The sequence below is a fragment of the Cynocephalus volans genome, chromosome 7 (genome assembly GCF_027409185.1).
Source record: "Cynocephalus volans isolate mCynVol1 chromosome 7, mCynVol1.pri, whole genome shotgun sequence".
Taxonomy (NCBI): domain Eukaryota; kingdom Metazoa; phylum Chordata; class Mammalia; order Dermoptera; family Cynocephalidae; genus Cynocephalus; species Cynocephalus volans.
This window is the reverse complement of record NC_084466.1, coordinates 123822448-123840181: the sequence shown is the minus strand read 5'-3', so window position 1 is coordinate 123840181 and position 17734 is coordinate 123822448. Positions and strand designations below refer to the sequence as shown.

The 17734-nt window shown below is 44.5% G+C and overlaps 1 protein-coding gene across 1 annotated transcript in view; it reads right to left on the bottom strand.

Annotated features, from left to right (window-relative positions):
- Window positions 1-17443, bottom strand: part of PDE6C (phosphodiesterase 6C) — a 44367-nt gene extending 26924 nt beyond the window's left edge. Inside the window, exons 1-8 of the mRNA XM_063102725.1 lie at window positions 16964-17443; window positions 10873-11025; window positions 10680-10769; window positions 9592-9732; window positions 5891-5965; window positions 4801-4865; window positions 4631-4697; window positions 2445-2492 (exon numbers count right to left, since the gene is read on the bottom strand). Coding sequence (XP_062958795.1) covers window positions 2445-2492; window positions 4631-4697; window positions 4801-4865; window positions 5891-5965; window positions 9592-9732; window positions 10680-10769; window positions 10873-11025; window positions 16964-17443 — 1119 coding nt within the window. The remainder of the gene's footprint in view (window positions 1-2444; window positions 2493-4630; window positions 4698-4800; window positions 4866-5890; window positions 5966-9591; window positions 9733-10679; window positions 10770-10872; window positions 11026-16963) is intronic.
- Window positions 17444-17734: the final 291 nt, after the last annotated feature.

Below are 17734 nucleotides of genomic sequence, written 5' to 3'. Positions count from 1 at the left end.
GCAAGGTTAAGAGTAATATAATTGCTGGCTTTGAAGACGGAAGGGGCCATAAGCCCAGGAATGTGGGCAGCATCTAGAAGCTGGAAAAGGCAAGGAGATGGATTCTCTCCCTAGAGCCACTAGAAAAACACACAGTCCTGCCAACACCTTGATTTTAGCCTAATATCACCCATTTTAGAATTCTGACTTCCATAACAGTAAGATAATACATTTGTGTTGTTTTAAGTCACCAAGCAGTGATTTGTTACAACAGCGATAGGAAACTAATACATCATGCCCCCAAGGAATGCAGTCTGAGAAACTGCTGCCTTTGTAGCCTTTCTCTGGCAGAAGCTCATTTTAGATCATTGGCTTTTCCCTCAAACTTCTCGGGTGCAGAAGGGAATTGGGGGGGCATGAGCAGGTAGAGAGACAATGGAGGGTGGTGGTTTGGGGAGATGGGCACCCTATCCTGAGTCTGCTCTGTGGATGAAACCCAGGCAGTGCTTGTGAGGGAAAATGGAGGGAGCCTTAGGGGCTGAGAGAGTCATGGGCTCGAGATGCAGTCCTGACCCAGGCTAAGGACAGAGGGAGGATAGAAGGTTGGCTGGAAACACCTTAGACACGGTGCAGTTCTAGGCACACTGCAGGGCTGTTGGGGATGCCTAGGGCCAAAGTAAGTCAGAGGCATCTAGCTGTCTCTCAGGAATGGGCCTGCTTTAGTGTCCCTGCCACACTCAGTTACCGGCTGTGAGTGGCCATGGAGAGTGTGGCCGTAGCACAAATGTGACCATGGGTTTCTGAGCACAGCAGCCACTGGGTGGTTACATCTCCTACAGCTGGAGATCTGAGAAGCCATGTCTTCATGGGCAACACACGGATGTTTCCTGGAGAACTGGGAAATCCCTATGGACTTGAGGTTTATCCCATAGTGGGGACTCCCCAAGGCCCCAGGGGTCCCTGGCCTCCTCTCTGCCAAGATGATCAGAGAACTTGTGTGGCTACTCCTGCAGTGACCACAGCATGGCACAAGAGAAAGCCCGATCCTTCAAACTTCAGAGAGCAGCTGTGGTTCTCCTGGACTAGCTCTGTTCCCACTCCCTATTTCCACGATGACTTCTTGAGTTTCAGTCACTTTAGAAAAATCATTGTTCCTCTTTTCCTGCCTGTGCCTTCTTTCCTGGCATCCAATTGCTTGGACCTGGCAACACGGGGGTCAGGGCTGGACACAGCATGGTCACAGTAGGCTTCAGGTGCAAGGAGGAAGGAGCTGGAGCAAATGCAACCAGAGAGTGTTTGCACATTTCCATGCCTGCAGGCAAAGGGACATGCAGGCAGATGTATGCAGCTGAGCCAGTGGCACGGGCCTCCCTGGGCATGGTTTGCTCTAATGCTGGGGATGCACCGGTCACACCCCAGGAAGCCAGCTTTGCCATCCAGGAATAGATGGGGCTCTGTGTGTATGACAGAAAGAAAGACACTAACTGTGCCTTCCAGGGAGGGCAATCTCTATTCCTGACCAGGCTTAGGGCTCTCACCAGATGTTTGTTAAACACAGGACACAGAACAACAACTGCCAGAAGGCAGAAGAGAAGAAACTGCAGAACCAAATGCCTGTTTATCTCCAAGGGTCAGATGGAAGGGAGTGACAGAGATGACAGGTGGGGATGACAGGTAGGGAGGGAGGTGGCATAGATAACAGGTGGGGAGGGTGTGACATGTGAATGGAGGTGGCAGAAGTAACAGGTGAGGAGGGAGGTGGCAGAGGTGACATGTGTGGAAGGGGTGGCAGAGACAAAAGGATGGCCCTTCCAGTGGACTAGATGGACTTGGGAAGGGGGGGGATAAGCCCCCAAGTCCTGTCACCAGGTCCAAGCAGAAAGCCGTGAGGGAGGGGAGAAGCAGGCTGGCTAGGTCAGCATATGGAGGGCTGGCGCAGGGGCTTTGGTGGCAAGTGGAGGTGGATTCTGCAGGAGGTGGGTCTCTGCATGCTGGAGAGGAAGGGTAAAGCCATGTCTAACAGCACAGAAGGCTCCAAGGACCTTTAAGATTTAACAGTTGCAATAAGCTGCAGGGAAGGGCTGCTGAGAAAGCCACCTCCAGGGCTGGATTCAGGCCACAGGATGTATCCAGCCAGTCATTCATGCAAAGAACATTTACTGAGCACCAGTGGTGTGCCAAGCACTGCTGTTGTCACTCGACCAGGAGTGGGAGAGAGTGGAGGAGTGGCAGGGCCCCCTGTCCTCTTCTCTCTGATACTTCTTTTCCTCCCCATCCTCTTCTCCTTCCCTGAAGAATCTGCTAGTTGGTGGCCACTGGCCCAGCCAGGGTGAGTGGGACATGGGCCCTGCGTGTGTCTGCCAGCCACACCTGAGCATAGGGCAGACCCTGGGGATGGGGCAGGGGAAAGCATCCACCCTCCACCCCAGCCCTGAGAGGTGAGGCCCGGCCAAGGGCACAGTTACCTGAAATGTGAAGTATTCGTCTGCAGGGGCATTCAGCATGTTACATATCTGCAAAGCAAGAGGAGACAAAAGTCCTGAAACACGTGTGGTGGAACCACTGAAGCCCGCAGAGCTGAATAAGAAAGAGGCGTCAGGAGTGAGTGATTCTAACATAGCTCTTGGCTGCTTGCAGGCAAACTGTTCACACTGGGCCTGCCAGGCCATACTGGCTAACAACCCATTGAAGTTGGCTTCTCTTCTGCTAATTAAGTCATCAGATGACATTTAGTACTGCTTCTGCTCCTTCCTACTCTCCCAGCCTCTAAGGAATCCCCTTCAAATTCAGAGCAACTGGCTGTTGAGCAAGGACAGGAGAGAGCTGAGCAGAAAAGCCGAGGAGCAGGAGCAGGAGCAGGCGTGAGCAGCAACGCTGGGGCTGCTGGCTTTCTTTCTCTTCCTAAAATGGGATCCAGGCTAGAGGAAGGTGGCTAAGGGGCAGGAGGAAAAGCCAGATAGCCTTTCAGTTACTCCAAAATAAAGATTCACCATGAGACATCACCTAATTGCTAGAATTCAGAGACTATTGCTGACATCCATAAGGACAAGGAATTATTGCGTTTTTCGTCATGTTGAATAACATATACCTTGGGTCATATCCACAAATGGGTCTTAATAAAAGACCATACTTTTCTACACAATAAAGTTATGTTAGATACTTAAAATCATGGCATTTTAAAGCTAGAAGGAATCTTAGTGATTTAAAGCTAGAAGGGACCTCAAGGTTTCATTTTATTATTATTTTTTTGATTGAAACATAATTGATTATATATATTTGTGGGGTGTAGAGTTGAATATCAGTATATGTGTACAACATGTGATGATCCAATCAGGACAACTAGTATACTCATCTTTACAAAACATAATCATTCTTTGTGACCCTTAGCCAATTTCTTGCTAACCCTGCTCCCTCTTTCCAACTTCTAGTAACCACAGTTCTGTTCTCTCCTTTTGAAAGTTCAACGTACTATTATGACCTTTCTTTCTTTCTTTCTTTCTTTGCTCCCACTTATGAGTGAGGACATGTGATATTTCTCTTTCTGTGCCTGACTTGTTCCACTTCTTTTTAAAGTTGAAGAAATGGGAGCCCAAAGAGGTTAAGTGATTTGTTCAAATTCATAAGATGAAATCAGAACTGTGATCTCCAGAGAGGGTGCTAGCAAAATCAACTGTCCTGGCCAGGGGTTGGGGAAAACCCTGATTTATATCAGTTGCCAATTTCCATGGTGTAAATATTCCCACCATGGGGAGTTTCAAGCTGCCAACAGCTTAGCAACCTGCTCACGAAATTTCGGAAAATCTAACAATCTCGAGGGGAAGGTCTGAGTAGGCTCTGCACTCACCATACCAAACCCTGCCAGCCCCTCAGCCCCAAGGTAAGTGTTTTCTAAGAGTAGTTGAACCACATCAACTATTTTTGTAGAACTTTTATGAAGAGAATGTGAAAATCTTTCAAAGTTTTTATAAGCAAATATAGCCTAAGAATTTAAGGAATCTTTTGTGCCATCCGTTAATTTTATGATCTAACTTGAATGTATTACATTACTCGAAAGGCTGAGCATCCTTCAAGTTTTGAAGAGGCAAAAAGCAGATTATTTCCACTTTTCTGAACATCCCATCAGCAAAATTTGTTTTAATCCATACTTTGGGGAAAGGGACTTGAGAACTAGTCTGTCTGCTTTATGGAGAAGATGGAGAACCTGAGGCCTGGGCAAATACTCCAGAGAACATTTACAGATGGGTCAAGATCCTAGAGGCCCAGGCTTTTAACTCAATGTTCACCTGTCCCTCTCTCTGTCTCCCTTTCATACTTCAAAAACTTGACCAAGGTACTTGAGATAGAACTAAAGCTAGCATGAACCATAGTCGTTGACTTGCAAAGGACATCTTTGTGTGGCTGCACAGTCAGAAGTTGAGGGAAGGATAAATCCTTTTCACATTGACTAAATATTTTCATGTTGAATTTAGACGTTCCCCGTTAACCTACATTCTACTGACAAGATTCTCCTCTCCTATGTCCTGTGCCAAAGGACGTGGTCATCTCACCCTCACCTGGTGTGTGCTGCTCGCTTTCACAATTGTATCTATCCCTTAGCTAAGAAGAGTTTCATGCAATATTATTGAAACTTAGAATTTGTTCCATAACTTACAAATCCATTTTCAGCGACATATGTTGGCAACCCACTGACGAGTGTCCAGTGATCGGCAGGAGGTGTCCTTGGGGAAGATTAGAAGACAGAAAGTCATTGCTACGTGGAGAAATGCAGCATGTGCAAAAACGAAATGGCAGCTCCCACGGCTACTGCATGACAGTACTCACGGGATCACTTTGATCTCTTCTTTGCCATGTAAAATGTAATCAATGACTTTATAAAAGACAACTTCCTAAGAGAGAAGTGGGAGATTATGAGAATAACATTATTTCTGAAAGAAAACATTTTTCACTAAAGAACTTATACTCTAAACACTTATAAACAGTACTTTATTCCCCAACCTCGTTTTTCTCATTATATAAATCATCAAACTACTCCTCATATCCTGTTTACAGGCTTGTTATAAAACAAGAAATATTATGGACTACTAACCTACATGCACAAAGCTGAACAAACCTTATTTTTAAAAAAGTTGAATTCACCCAAACAGCTTTTGGGGGGTATCTTTAGCTCCCACATCATCAGCTGGTCTGTTTGTTTTTACTTTTAACTGATCCCTTTTTGTTGTCCAGAAATACTTGACGTTAATAACGTCATCGGAACCAATCATGTGCATTGTTCGCATCTGCACCTAACCCCCTCCTGCACTGGCTTATCTGTCCAGGGACCTCAGAAACAGGATTTGGTGGATATGTTGTCAAAGCTGGAAGGGACTTGAGAACTAGTCTGTCTACTTTATGGGGCATTGAAGAAACCAAGGCCTGGGCACATTTCGTCCCATTTATTTCTCTATCCTGGGTGCTGGGGATACAGTGGTGAATAAAACAATAACAGTTCCTGCCCTCATGAAGCTTGCAGTCAAGGGGGAAAGTCAATCAGACTCAAGCCTTCCCTGGAGACTGCAGTCCAGCAGGTCTGAAGAAAGACCGGACACTGGTGTGTTTAAAACTGTGCAGGTGGCTCGGCTGTATCCCTGCCTGTTGCGAACCACTGATCTACCAAGCTCTGGCTTTACAGAAAAGGAAACAGAGGTTACATGATGAGTGAAGGCAAGCCCAGCTGGCTCAGGGCGGAGCTGGAGACTTGAACCTCAAACTCTTTGTCCTGTGCTCTTTCTACTACTCCAGCGTCCCACAGAAAGTGACGGGACTAGACCCCAGAACTTCCCGGGCCAGGGCTCTTTCCCCAATGCTCTGCAGCCTCTGTGTTTTAGCACCTGATACAGGTATGCATAGCAAGGAAGATGTTCACACTTACCCTGCCATCTGGTGTCTTTGGGCCTCTATAAGGCTCGACTTCTCCAAGCTTGACCGGCCACTCATCATAGAATTCCTGGAGGCAATTATATTTGGACATTATTAAACTGTTCCATGCCCTGCCATATCTTATGCAAATTTTATGTGTTTGTGTATTTTATGTTAATCTATATAGTTTTGGAATTTTAGTGCTGAAAAGATCTATAATTCCCAGCAATATTGCTTATGAATTTCTGACGGTGAATAAATCACTTAACCTTTTTACATCTGTAAAATGGGGGTAATAATAGAATTTATACTAGAGGGTTGTTGTGAAGATTAAATGAATAATACATACCAAACACCCATCCTGGGGCACAGTTCGAAGTACTCAATCTGTAACAGTTCTTTTATAGACAGCTAAACTAAATTCTGATAGGTTAAGAGGCTTGGCCAAGGTCACAGAGAGTGAGTGGTCAACAGTGCTGGTTGCCTTACCCAACATCCATTTTCTCCCTCTTCTTGCTAACAGAGACTGAGTTAATTTGGGTGTCAGGTGGTAATTTGTTCAGGAAGATGGGCCCTGCATAGCCCACGAGTGGTTTATCTGAGGTGCCCGAATTAGTTTGAGGACAGGTTGAGGACAGGCATGAGGCCCAGATCTGAACAATGAAGGAGAAGTCTGCTGAAGGGCTTCTGGGGAAAGGTGGTCCTCGGATGAATGGTAATGAAAGTGACATTTGGAAGAAATGCCTCCCAATTTTGTCATGTCTATGTGCCATGCTTTGAGCTACAATAGCCATCTTGGCACAAAAGAGGAGACCTCAGCAACACGCTGCAGGTAGCAGAGACCTTGCCAGGAAAAAATGGAAAGCCCCTGAGATTTTGATGACTATACTGAGTTCTGAATGAACTGGACCTAGAAATGCCTGACCTTGGGACTCCTTGTTAAATGAGATAGTAACCATCATATTGTTAAAGATGCTTTTAGCTGGCCCTGATGTTCCTTGCTGATGAAAGCATTCTAACCAATATACTCAGCTAAAAAGTTCCAGAGCCAGGATCGGAACCCAGCTCTCCTGACATTTGGCCCTATGTGTATCCACTTAGAACAATCGCTCTGAAAAAATAACTTCCAATCACATGGATAGTAAGAAATTATTAAACTAAGAAAACGCCAACAGAATTAAACAAGATGTGAAATGAACATTATATTGTGATTCATATTAAATATTTCATTATTTCTACTTTGAAATAATTAAAAACATTTTAGACTACAAGACCTCGGGCCGGCCCCGTAGCTCACTCATGAGAGTGCAGTGCTGATAGCACTGAGGCTGCGGGTTCGGATCCTATATAGGGATGGCCGGTGCGCTTACTGGCTGAGCATGGTATGGACAACACTGCCAAGGGTTGCAATCCCCTTACCGGTCAAAAAAAAAAAAAAAAAGAATACAATACTTCAAGTTGGTAGTGATAATATAATTTATTATGCACCTGTGATGTGCTAGCCACTTTATATATATGAAGGTGCTTCAAAAAGTTCATGGAGGGCCGAGCCTGTGGCGCACTCGGGAGAGTGCGGCGCTGGGAACGCAGCGACGCTCCCGCCGTGGGTTCGGATCCTATATAGGAATGGCCGGTGCACTCACTGGCTGAGTACCAGTCACGTAAAAGACAAAAAAAAAATAATTAAAAAAAAAAAAAAAAAAAAAGTTCACGGAAAGATTCATATTAACTTTGAATTTTATTTTGTCACAAACTTTTTGAAATACCCTCATGCATTATCTTTAATCCTCACTAATAAGAGAGATGTCCTCATTTTACAGATGAGGAAACCAAGAATCATGGAGGTTAAAAGGCTTCCTGAGAAGAACAAAGTCAGAGAACTGACACTACCTGACTTCTAGGCTTACTATAAAGCTGCAGTAATTAAGACAGTGTGGTATTGGTGAAAGAATAGACAAAGAAATCAGTGTAATAAAATAGATCCACACAAATAGAATTCACTGATCTTTGGTAAAGGAGTAAAGGCAATGAAGAAAGTATAGAACAATCTTCAACAAATTGTTCTGAAACTAAACATACACATGCAAAAAAAGTGAATCTAGACACAGACCTTGTACTTTTCACACACACACACGAAAAAAACCTCAAAATGGACAAGACCTAAATGTAAAACACAAAACCATAAAAATGCTAGAAAATAACATAGGAGAAAATCGAGGTGAAATTGAGTTTGGCAAAACTTTTTAGATACAACACCAAAAGCACAATCCAAAAAGAAAGAATATTTAAAAATTTGACTTGTTGAAACTTAAAACTTCTATTTTGCAAAAGACACAGTTAGGAGAATGAAAAGATAAGCCACAGATTGTAAGAAAATATTTTCAAAACACGTTTGATAAAAGACTTGTACCCAAAATATACAAAGAACTTTTTGAAAGATAAGAAAATAAACAACCCAATTAAAAAGTGGGCAAAAGATCTGAACAGACAGCTCACTAAAGAAGATATACAAATAGCAAGTAAGCATATGAAAAGATGCTTCACAACATAAGTCACTATGGAATTGCAAATCAAAACAACAATCAGATACCACTACACACCTGTTAATACGGCTAAAAACCGAAATACCGACATCACCAACTGCTGGTGATAATGTGGAGCAACAGGAACTCCCATTCATTGCCGGTGTACATGCAAAACAGTACAGTGACGCTGGAAGACAGTCTGGCAGTTTCTTACAAAGATAAACATAATCTTATCATATGATCCAGTGATTGCCCTTTTTGGTATTTACCAAAATTAATTGAAAAGTTATGTACCTACAAAAACTTACACAATGTTTATAGCAGCTTTATTCACAATTGCCAAAAATTAGAAGCCACCAAGATATCCTTCGATACGCAAATGGATAAACAAACTACCGTAGAATGTAATATTATTCAGTGATAAAAAGAAATAAGCTATCAAGCCATGAAGAGACATGAAGGAAACTTAAATGCATACTGATAAGTGAAAGAAGTCAGTCCAAAAAAGCTACACAGTGTATAATTACAACACTATGACATTCTGGAAAAGGCAAAAGTATAGAGATAGTAAAAATAATCAGTGGTTGCAAGGGGTTTGGAGGGGGAGAAGGAGGGCTGAATAGGTGGAACACAGAGGATTTTTAGGGCACTGAAACTATTCTGTATGATACTGTAATAGCAGATATATAACATTATGCATTTGTCAAAACTCATAGAACTGTGCAACCCGAATAAACAGAGTAAACCCTAATGTAAACTATGGACTTTAATAATTATGTATAAGTTTTGATTCAGCAACTATAACAAACATACCACACTAATACAAGATGTTAACAGTAGAAGAAACTGGAGTGGGACGGAGGCAGCGGGGGAGGAAGATGTACATGGGAACTCTGTACTTTCTGCTCAATTTTTCTGTAAATCTAACCAGCTCTAAATAGGAAAGTCTATTAATTAATTCAAAAAAGAAAAAAAGACTTGCTGAGGACACACACAGCTAGGAAGTGGAAAAGCCAAGATTCAAACCTATATCTTTTTTGCTACAAAAAGCACACTTTTACCTCTGTTCTTGTGATCTACCATGATTAATTATTTACGTAGTGAATCCATTTTTTAAGGATCACATTTCATGTGGTGTATATTGTACAGGTGACTTTAGGTGAGACAAAAGGCATGGAGCAGTGAGGACCTTCTCCTTGGTCATGTCCAGCAGTCCGACGGAGTAGCGTTCGCAGTTCAGATATGTTCTGACTGTGTACAGTGCTTTGTGAAACTGTCTCTCAACATCTGTCAGCTCCTCAAACACTTTATTGGCTGACCACATGAGGATCTGAAAGTAGATATTAGAAAGAAAACAGTTAAAATACATTATGGAGAGACAGAGAATTAGCCAAAAGAAACCATTAGGTGCATGAAATAAAATGAATACATGTCACCAGACAGTGTGATTCTATTGTCAAACATGTATACATCCAACACACTACTCAGATTCTCTAAGTGGGGTGATGAGTAGATCTTTGCAAGGGCATGGGTTTATGAAGGGGGAGAAGCCATGGCCCAAATGTTTTGGCTCCAAAGGGCAAGTGCCCTAAAATTAGATGCAGAGACAGTCTCTGGGCACAGGGTCCAGCATTGGTGGCCCACTGGATCCTGCTGGTCCTCGTGGAGAGAAAGCCACATGTCCCCTTGGTGCATCCTGAGCTAGTCAGAGGTAACTTCCCCCGGAGAGTTAGAATGGGAAGGAACCCTGGAAGCTCTCCTTCCCAATCCCCATCCCTGCATTGTACTGATAAGGAAACAGGTCCAGAGAGTGGGCCAGACTCAGGTATCCTGGCTTCCAATCCTGTTATTTCTCCTTCTGCCTCTGGAAGCAACGGACTTCAGAGGAGTGATTTGCTCCTCAAATCAATGCCTTTACTATGAGCTGGGAACTGCTAAGAGCTTTATGTGACAGCCAATGACTGTTTAATAGTCACAAAAACTATGTGAAGTAGGTGCTATAATTTTCATCGCCATCTCATAGGGGAAGAAACAAAGGCCACCCAGGATACAGACAGGAGAAAGCCAAGCCAGCTGTGCATACAGATGGAGGGCTGGGGAGGGGGCAGGGAGGACAGTGAGCGGGAAATCATGACAGGACACCTCGACTGAAGTTGGGGGATCTGCTCCATGCAGCCTAAACTCCCCGTAAGGGATAGACTGGGTCTGGGCTTGTCGCCCAGGGTCACTTTGACAGAACAGGTCAGCACGGAGCGAGTAATGTCACCTTCTCTTTACCTGGCCTCTTCGGGATTCAACACTGTACAGGTAGTTGGTATGATGAAGTTTTAGGATGACAGAAACAAAGTTGAGGTATTTGGAAAAGACCTACAGATGAAGAAGAACAAATTATGGCTGTGACATCTTTTCTTTAGTTACGAAACAAATAAATTTCCTGAGCCTCTGACTGGATGCCCAGGGTTGGCCTTACCTCTTCGTCCTGTTTGGAAAATTCAGATGCGTTTACTTTGTTAACTGCCATAACCACAGCGAGAACGTCCTTGCCCATCACAATTGGGGTTGCCAGCAAGTTCCTAGTGACGTAGCCGGATTGCTTGTCCATGAAGTCAGAGAAATGGCTGTTCTGAAAAAAAAATTATTCAAGTTTGCCAAAGTGGCACAGGATCATGCAGCAGTAGCTCTGGGAATGGTGACAGATCATTCTAATCCAAATTGTACTGACAGATAACCAGGGCCCCAGAACGGTGGTCCTGAGCAAACATTCCCACACCACCAACCATTCTACGACTGCATAGAATGAAATCCCTTGTTTCAGAATGAGCATTTCACACCTGAGCTATGGCCTATCTAGGTCAGGCTGAGGTTGGGCCAGGAGAAAAGAGCTGCTGTCACAGCCCAGTGGAAAGTGTGGTGCTTGGAGGAGGGGGGGTAGACACAGGGTTACAACCGACAGAAAGTGTGTGCAAGGAAGGAGAGCCCGGCTGGGCTCACAGACATAGTTCACAGAGCTCTTCTCTTAAATTACAAAAGTAAAACATGCACCTGACACCAGTCAACCCATGCACATAACATAAAGAAAAAATAATTCCCTTAGAGTCCTTCCGATCTCACCTATAGAAGGAAATTAGAGTTAACTGCTTGGTATGTCTCCTTCTATGCCTTTTTCTATGCTTGAACAAAACTTTTTATTTTCTATTTTTTATAACATTTCCTTTTCTAATTTTATATAACAGTTGAATCACTTAACAATGCCTTGTGGAATTCCCTCGAGACCGATGCGCGTGGATGTGAACTCGTCTCTCACATTCGTGCACACTGCTGCACCCTGGAGGCTCCGAGACCCCTCCACTGTCCTCTACTGATTCTGTCTGTTTATTGTTTTCCCAACTACGAACACACTGCACTAATCATTCCTTTATTTTTACATTTCCCAAAGTGGAAATCCCTTCTGATGGATCAACAGGTATAGGTTGTTTTTATTTACATAGATGACTTTTGTGAAAGGTTGAAATTCATATTCCCACTGACCCAGTGTGTGCAGATTCCAAGACCTTATACAGACTCACTGAATCCTAATCTAAAGTGGAATCTGTGCTTTTAAGTGCCCCAGGTAATTCTGATGCTCAACCCAATGGGTGTGTCACTTCTATGGAGGATCCCTAGAGGTGACACCAGTCACAGAGAAAATGTGTGGGATGCTAAGACAATCACATGCAGCCTCTTACCCCAGATCTCTTCTATACCTTTCCCAAAGTGGAAACACACAAACCAGCCGTTTATTTAGGAGGCAGCATCGTGTAATGGTGAAGAAGGTTCTGGAGTCAGACTTCCTGGGCTGAAACTGTAGGGGAATTGTAAGGGAATTGTAGGTAGAAATTGTAGGAGAATTGTAGAAAAATGTAACTTTAATATACGCAGTTTTGTAACAAATGCTTGCTAAAAACATTTTAAGTAAAGCAGCTTCTAAGGGGCCATACAAAGGTCAGGCGGGCCCGAGCACACTAAACATTCCAGGGAGGGAATGACCCCCACCCGGTTCCAGGAACTGACTAGTTCCTTATCTAAAATCCACCTGGCCAGACCCCGGGGAAGATAAACGATTGAGAAATGTGCTGTTCCTTATCGGGGTACCAGCCTGCTAAAGCCCACCTGTAAATCTAAAGGCGCCACAAATCTATCAGGGTACCAGCCTGCTAAAGTCTACCCATAAATCTAAAGGCACCACAGATAACCAACAACTCGTCCTGTCACAAAGATCTGTTCAGAAAAACTGTATAAAAAGTGCTTGTATTGTAAGCTCGGGGTCGCTTCTGTCCAGGAGACTAAGTGACCCAGCATGCTGGAATAACACTCCTCTTGCCTGATTGCAATGGTCTCTGTCTCATGGTCTTTGTGAGGTGAGCCATCCTGGAGTGTGTGTGAGATTTGTGCATGGAGCACGGGTCTTACAAAACCAGGTCTCGATTTACTAGCTGTGTGATTCTGAGCATGTTACTTACCCTCTGTGCCCCAGTTTTCTCATCTGAAACTAGGGATGATGACACTATCTACTGCCTGGAGTCTCTGATGTGAAACAGAGAAACACAGTATTGGTAGAGCACTTGGAAAAGTGTCTGGCACATAGTGAGTGCTCAATAAACACTGGGAAAAGAAACCTGGGACTTTTTTGGGCCTTCCTGGATGAGAAGTCGTTCTCTTTTGCAATTACCATTTTGCTTCTAGTTTTAGCTTTTCCAACCAATTCTGATCACTGAAGAAATGAGATGCCCTTTGCTGAATGTAGGCCTCCTATGCTTGGGAGCACCCTTCCTCTGAGGGCCAGCACTCTGCCCCAGCCACCAAGAGCCATGTTTCTTTCCTGACCGCTTTATCTGTTACTTCTCTTTGCTTTCTGCAGCATCGTCACCCCTCAGGACAAGATATCTCTGGACTTTGTTAGATTTCTTTCCCTTAATCCACTGCTTGTCTAGGCCAGCTCACATTCTGTTTTCCTCCTACCTATTACAGATTGTAATTACCTTTGTTTACACAGCAATCCTGGGTTCTGAAGGAACAATCGAAATGCTACCAGCAACACGCACCCTGAGATGAAATCAGGCAGCATTTCTCTGCAAACACATTTCACTCTGCAGCTTCAGAACGTGATGCCATTTTATTCCAGATTCTAAGCACAAGGAAGTGTTCTTAAATTCTGTTGGCTGTTTTGAGAAAATGGCTTATAAGTTTCAAAATTTAATGCTTGCTTATTATTGCAACTGAAATCCCTGGATAAACCATCCATCAAATTACAGGGAAGGGAAGGCAAGGCTTTTTAGTTTCTTATTCCCACTAGCTCAAACAATTCTTAGTGAGGTTTCTCTGAGTAAATCCTGTCCCTTCATGGCCCTTCTTCAAAGAAGCCCCTGAAGGCAACTGGAGAACATTGTTTAGAGCAGCAGGAGGCCTGATCCCTTCCTGGATCTCAGTACTGCTAAATCCTGATTAAACACCATTAACTTGTGAGATCAAGTAAAGGAAGAGAGACAAGGGGGAAAAGGAGCATAAGCACCAGTTAATTATTGCAAACTTCGACCTTCTCCCATGGCTTTCTTTTAAACCACAGTCAGAATCAGGACCACCCAAACAGTTAGTTAACAGACAGCTTTTCCAATAGAGAAAGAAACAATTAACTTGAAGGGGATATCTCCCAGTTTCCTGTTGTTGAAAGTCTTCCTGCCTTTAGCGTGTTTTAAAACAGGCGATACTCTTTGACCCTTTTTCTGCCACCCATACCCGGTCCCCACAGCCCTCCTGGCATAATGATAATATTATCATAGCTGTCACTTACTGAGCATCTCCTATGGGTCAGGCACTTTATGTACATTTCTCAGGTGCAGAAACTCAATTCATCACACAGTTACTAGGTTGAAGACCTGGATCTGCATACAAGTCTGATGCCCAAACCCTCTTCCTATGCCATGTGGCTTTCCTGTTACCACCCTCATGGTCGCCCCAGCGTGGGGAGTATCTGGCTCTGATCTTTACCTAGGTGTGAGAAGTCTTTCGCTCACCTGCGCTCACAACGCTAACCAGAGAAAAGTCATGTGTGGTCAGTGGTGTGGTTATTGTCCCAGACCTGCCAAATCCTGACTGCCTGGCCTTGAGAAGATTCCTACTATATAGGATGGAAATAAAAATATGGTTCCTGCCACCCCACAGGGTCTTTGTCAGAATCAAATAAGATTAAGAATGAGAAAATCCTTTATAAATTGTCAAGTGCAATGACAGGTGAAGAATTCATCAGAAATTTCATTTGAAACCTTGGTTCGGCCTCCTTTCTCATTGCAGATTTCACTGCTGCAGCCATAGCAAAGTGAAACTGGAGGGATGTGGAGTAGGGTGGAAAGAGCACTGGACACAGGGGCGGGAGCCCTTGACTCCAGCTCTTCTATTCACTGACATGTGCCATGGACTCCGGGGGAGATACAGCTCCCGTGACCCCACCATCCTGTCTGCCACAGGACAGAGTTGGGCTAAAGACTTCCTAAGCCTTTCCATCCATAATATTCACAGTTGACTTGAAATTCACTTCCTCCTCCTGTATCTGCTCACCCAATAGACAGGTGGTTTTCAACATTGGCTGCATATTAGAATCACTTGGGAAACTTTGTAAAAATACTAATGCCTGCATCCCAACCACTGAGAATGTGCTGTCATTGGACTATTGAGAATCTCAGACATGAATATTTTTGAAAAAGCTACCAATCTGAGTTTAATGTACAGCCAGAGTTGAAAAGCACCACTCTAGGGGGAAAAAAGTGTCTAGAAGCAGTAGAAATAGAAAGCAAATGAGGCCTTTGTCTGCCCTCTGAGATCAGGAAGGTATCTGTCTTCAATACAGGTTTCTCTGTCCCACGCAGAACAGCCAAGAGTCCTCAGGAAAGGGAGAAGGAAGAGACACCCCCCACACATGAACTGGCCTGTCCATGCAGTGACGCTCACTGTGGACAGCTGCAGACCAAAACAGCCTCATCTTCTAAGCAGCTGCATTCTATTATTTTCTCCTCAACATGGAGAACTGGGGTGGTGTCATTAAAGTATCACAGCTGAAATCATTTTACCCAACGCTTCTTTTAAAAATTTTTGGAAAAAAAACTCTTGGATGTCACTTTCTTAAGTTGGATGTGCTAGTCATTTTGGAGATAGGCTGGGTTGGAGACTGTCGAGAAGCATCTTCCCACGAGCAAGTCTCAGGGTGTAGGGACCTAGCCTTCCAGCTGGTGTCAAGAGAACTTTGACTTAAGGGCACACATCAGTTTAGTCACCTGAAGCAGCTGCAGTGGGCCTTAAAAGCAAACTTAAACTAGCTTACACTTGCTGAAGGAAGAGGCGTAAAGGACTGAGGACCGCCAACCATTGCCCCTGAGGGGTGGCCCTTGGTTGTTTGCCAAGTGTTGCTAATATTTGACAACTTTTGCAGCTCCTGGATCTTCACCACCCTCCTCCTGTAATCAGCTTCAGGAGGCATTTAGGGGATTATCTTCCTGCTGCTCCAGCCGCCCCTATTCACATCTGGTGATAGACCCCTGCACAGACAGCATTTCAGGGGCTGCTCCCTATACAACTCCATTCTGTCAAACTTCATCTCTCCCCTTTTGTTAATAGGAAATCATAATAATGGGACACATGCGTAGAGAAAGGGCTGCCAGGAGACACCCCAGGCTGGTACCCATGATTATTGCTGAGTGGAGGGATTATGGGTGATTAGCATTTTCTCCTTTTTGTTTATCTGTATTTTATAATTTTTCTAAAATGAACATGTTTTGCAATGGTAAAAAAGAAGAGTTATTTTTTCTGTTTTTATAAGGGGCACTACAATACCTTGTGTTTGTCTAGTATGCTGTTGATCCTCAGGAGGGTCCAAATGTCCCTTTTACATGACTGGAATTCATTCTGGATAGATCTGAGTTATGTGGGGCAGGGGGGTGGTCAGTTGCACTTCACCACCTAAATTCAGATTTGTAATGATGCAAACATCTCACCTTCAAGTGGTATCATTTTTTCTTTTTGCACATTTGATCTATAGATGAAAGAATCAATTTATGAGCCAATCCATCCCAAAGAACTGAATGTCCTCATAGGGTTGTGAATGAGAGTCATGGGGAACAGTTTGCAAGTCTTGGCTCCCGGGCATGTGGCTGATCTACCTGTGGGGGGCTTGCTTGCTGGTGTTATTCAGAAGGAAAGCCCCCAGAGCACTGGAGAAGGTATAGGCAGTGGGTGTGAAATGCACCTAGCCCAAGTCAGATTGCCTGATAAAATGCCAAACGTTGCGTGGGACATACTTATATTAAAAAAAAAAAAAAAAATTCACTGTATCTAAAATTTAAGTTTGACTGGGTATCTTGTCTTTTTATTTGCCAAATCTGGCATTTCTAGGCCTGGATGCCCCTCTTCCCTGAGGCCTGCATTCCCCGGGTGGTAGCCGAACCAATGCCACAAGGATGGCATCATCTCTCTTTCCCACTAGTGCCTCCCTCACTCTGCCAAGACATCTGTCCCACTGTCATAAGGCCACCTACCTTTTTCACATCTGGGACATTAAGGGTCTTCTTTGTGTGAGCAACCCAACCCACTATCCCGATGTCCAATGGAAACACAACTTCTTTATCAGGGCCCACCAGATTGTCCTCAAACTTGGAGGTGGGGGTGACATCCAGCAGCCTGGAAGCCACCTCTGGTGTGCCGTTGCGGGCCCGGCACACAAACATGCTGCAGCGGTCAGCGTGCAGCAGCTGGGCCAGCCTCTGCAGGGCCTTGTGTGCCGCCAGCTCTGGGCTGCCCCCGTCCTCCTGAGCAGTCAGCAGCAGCTCCAAGCACACGGCTGACTCCTCCACCTGCGTCAGCTCAGGGAAGGACATGCTGGCCTGGACCGCCACGTGGCTGTTCTTGAAGATTTCTCCCAGCGTCTCCACCCGCAGCTTCCTATTGAAGTACTCCTTGGCGAACTGAGGGTTCTCCTCGAGGTATTGCTCCACGGCACCTTGGCTGATCTCACCCATGGTGTGGCTTGCTTTGCTGCTGTTGTTCAGAAAGGAAGACCCTCAGAGCACCACCCGTAGCACAGTGACAAGAAGAAGACACATCCTGGTCAAAATTACTGAGGAAACCCAAAGTGGTACTTCACAGGACCCCCAAAGATCGAGCAGAATGGGTGCTTAGCAGAGCTTTCAAACTGCCTGTGCCTGCTGTGATGTGACAGAAGGCACTGGCTTAGGGTGGGATTCAGGAAGCAGAGGATTAAAGAGTTCTTCAGGACACTAAATCCCCGAGCATTATTAGCTCGTAAGTCC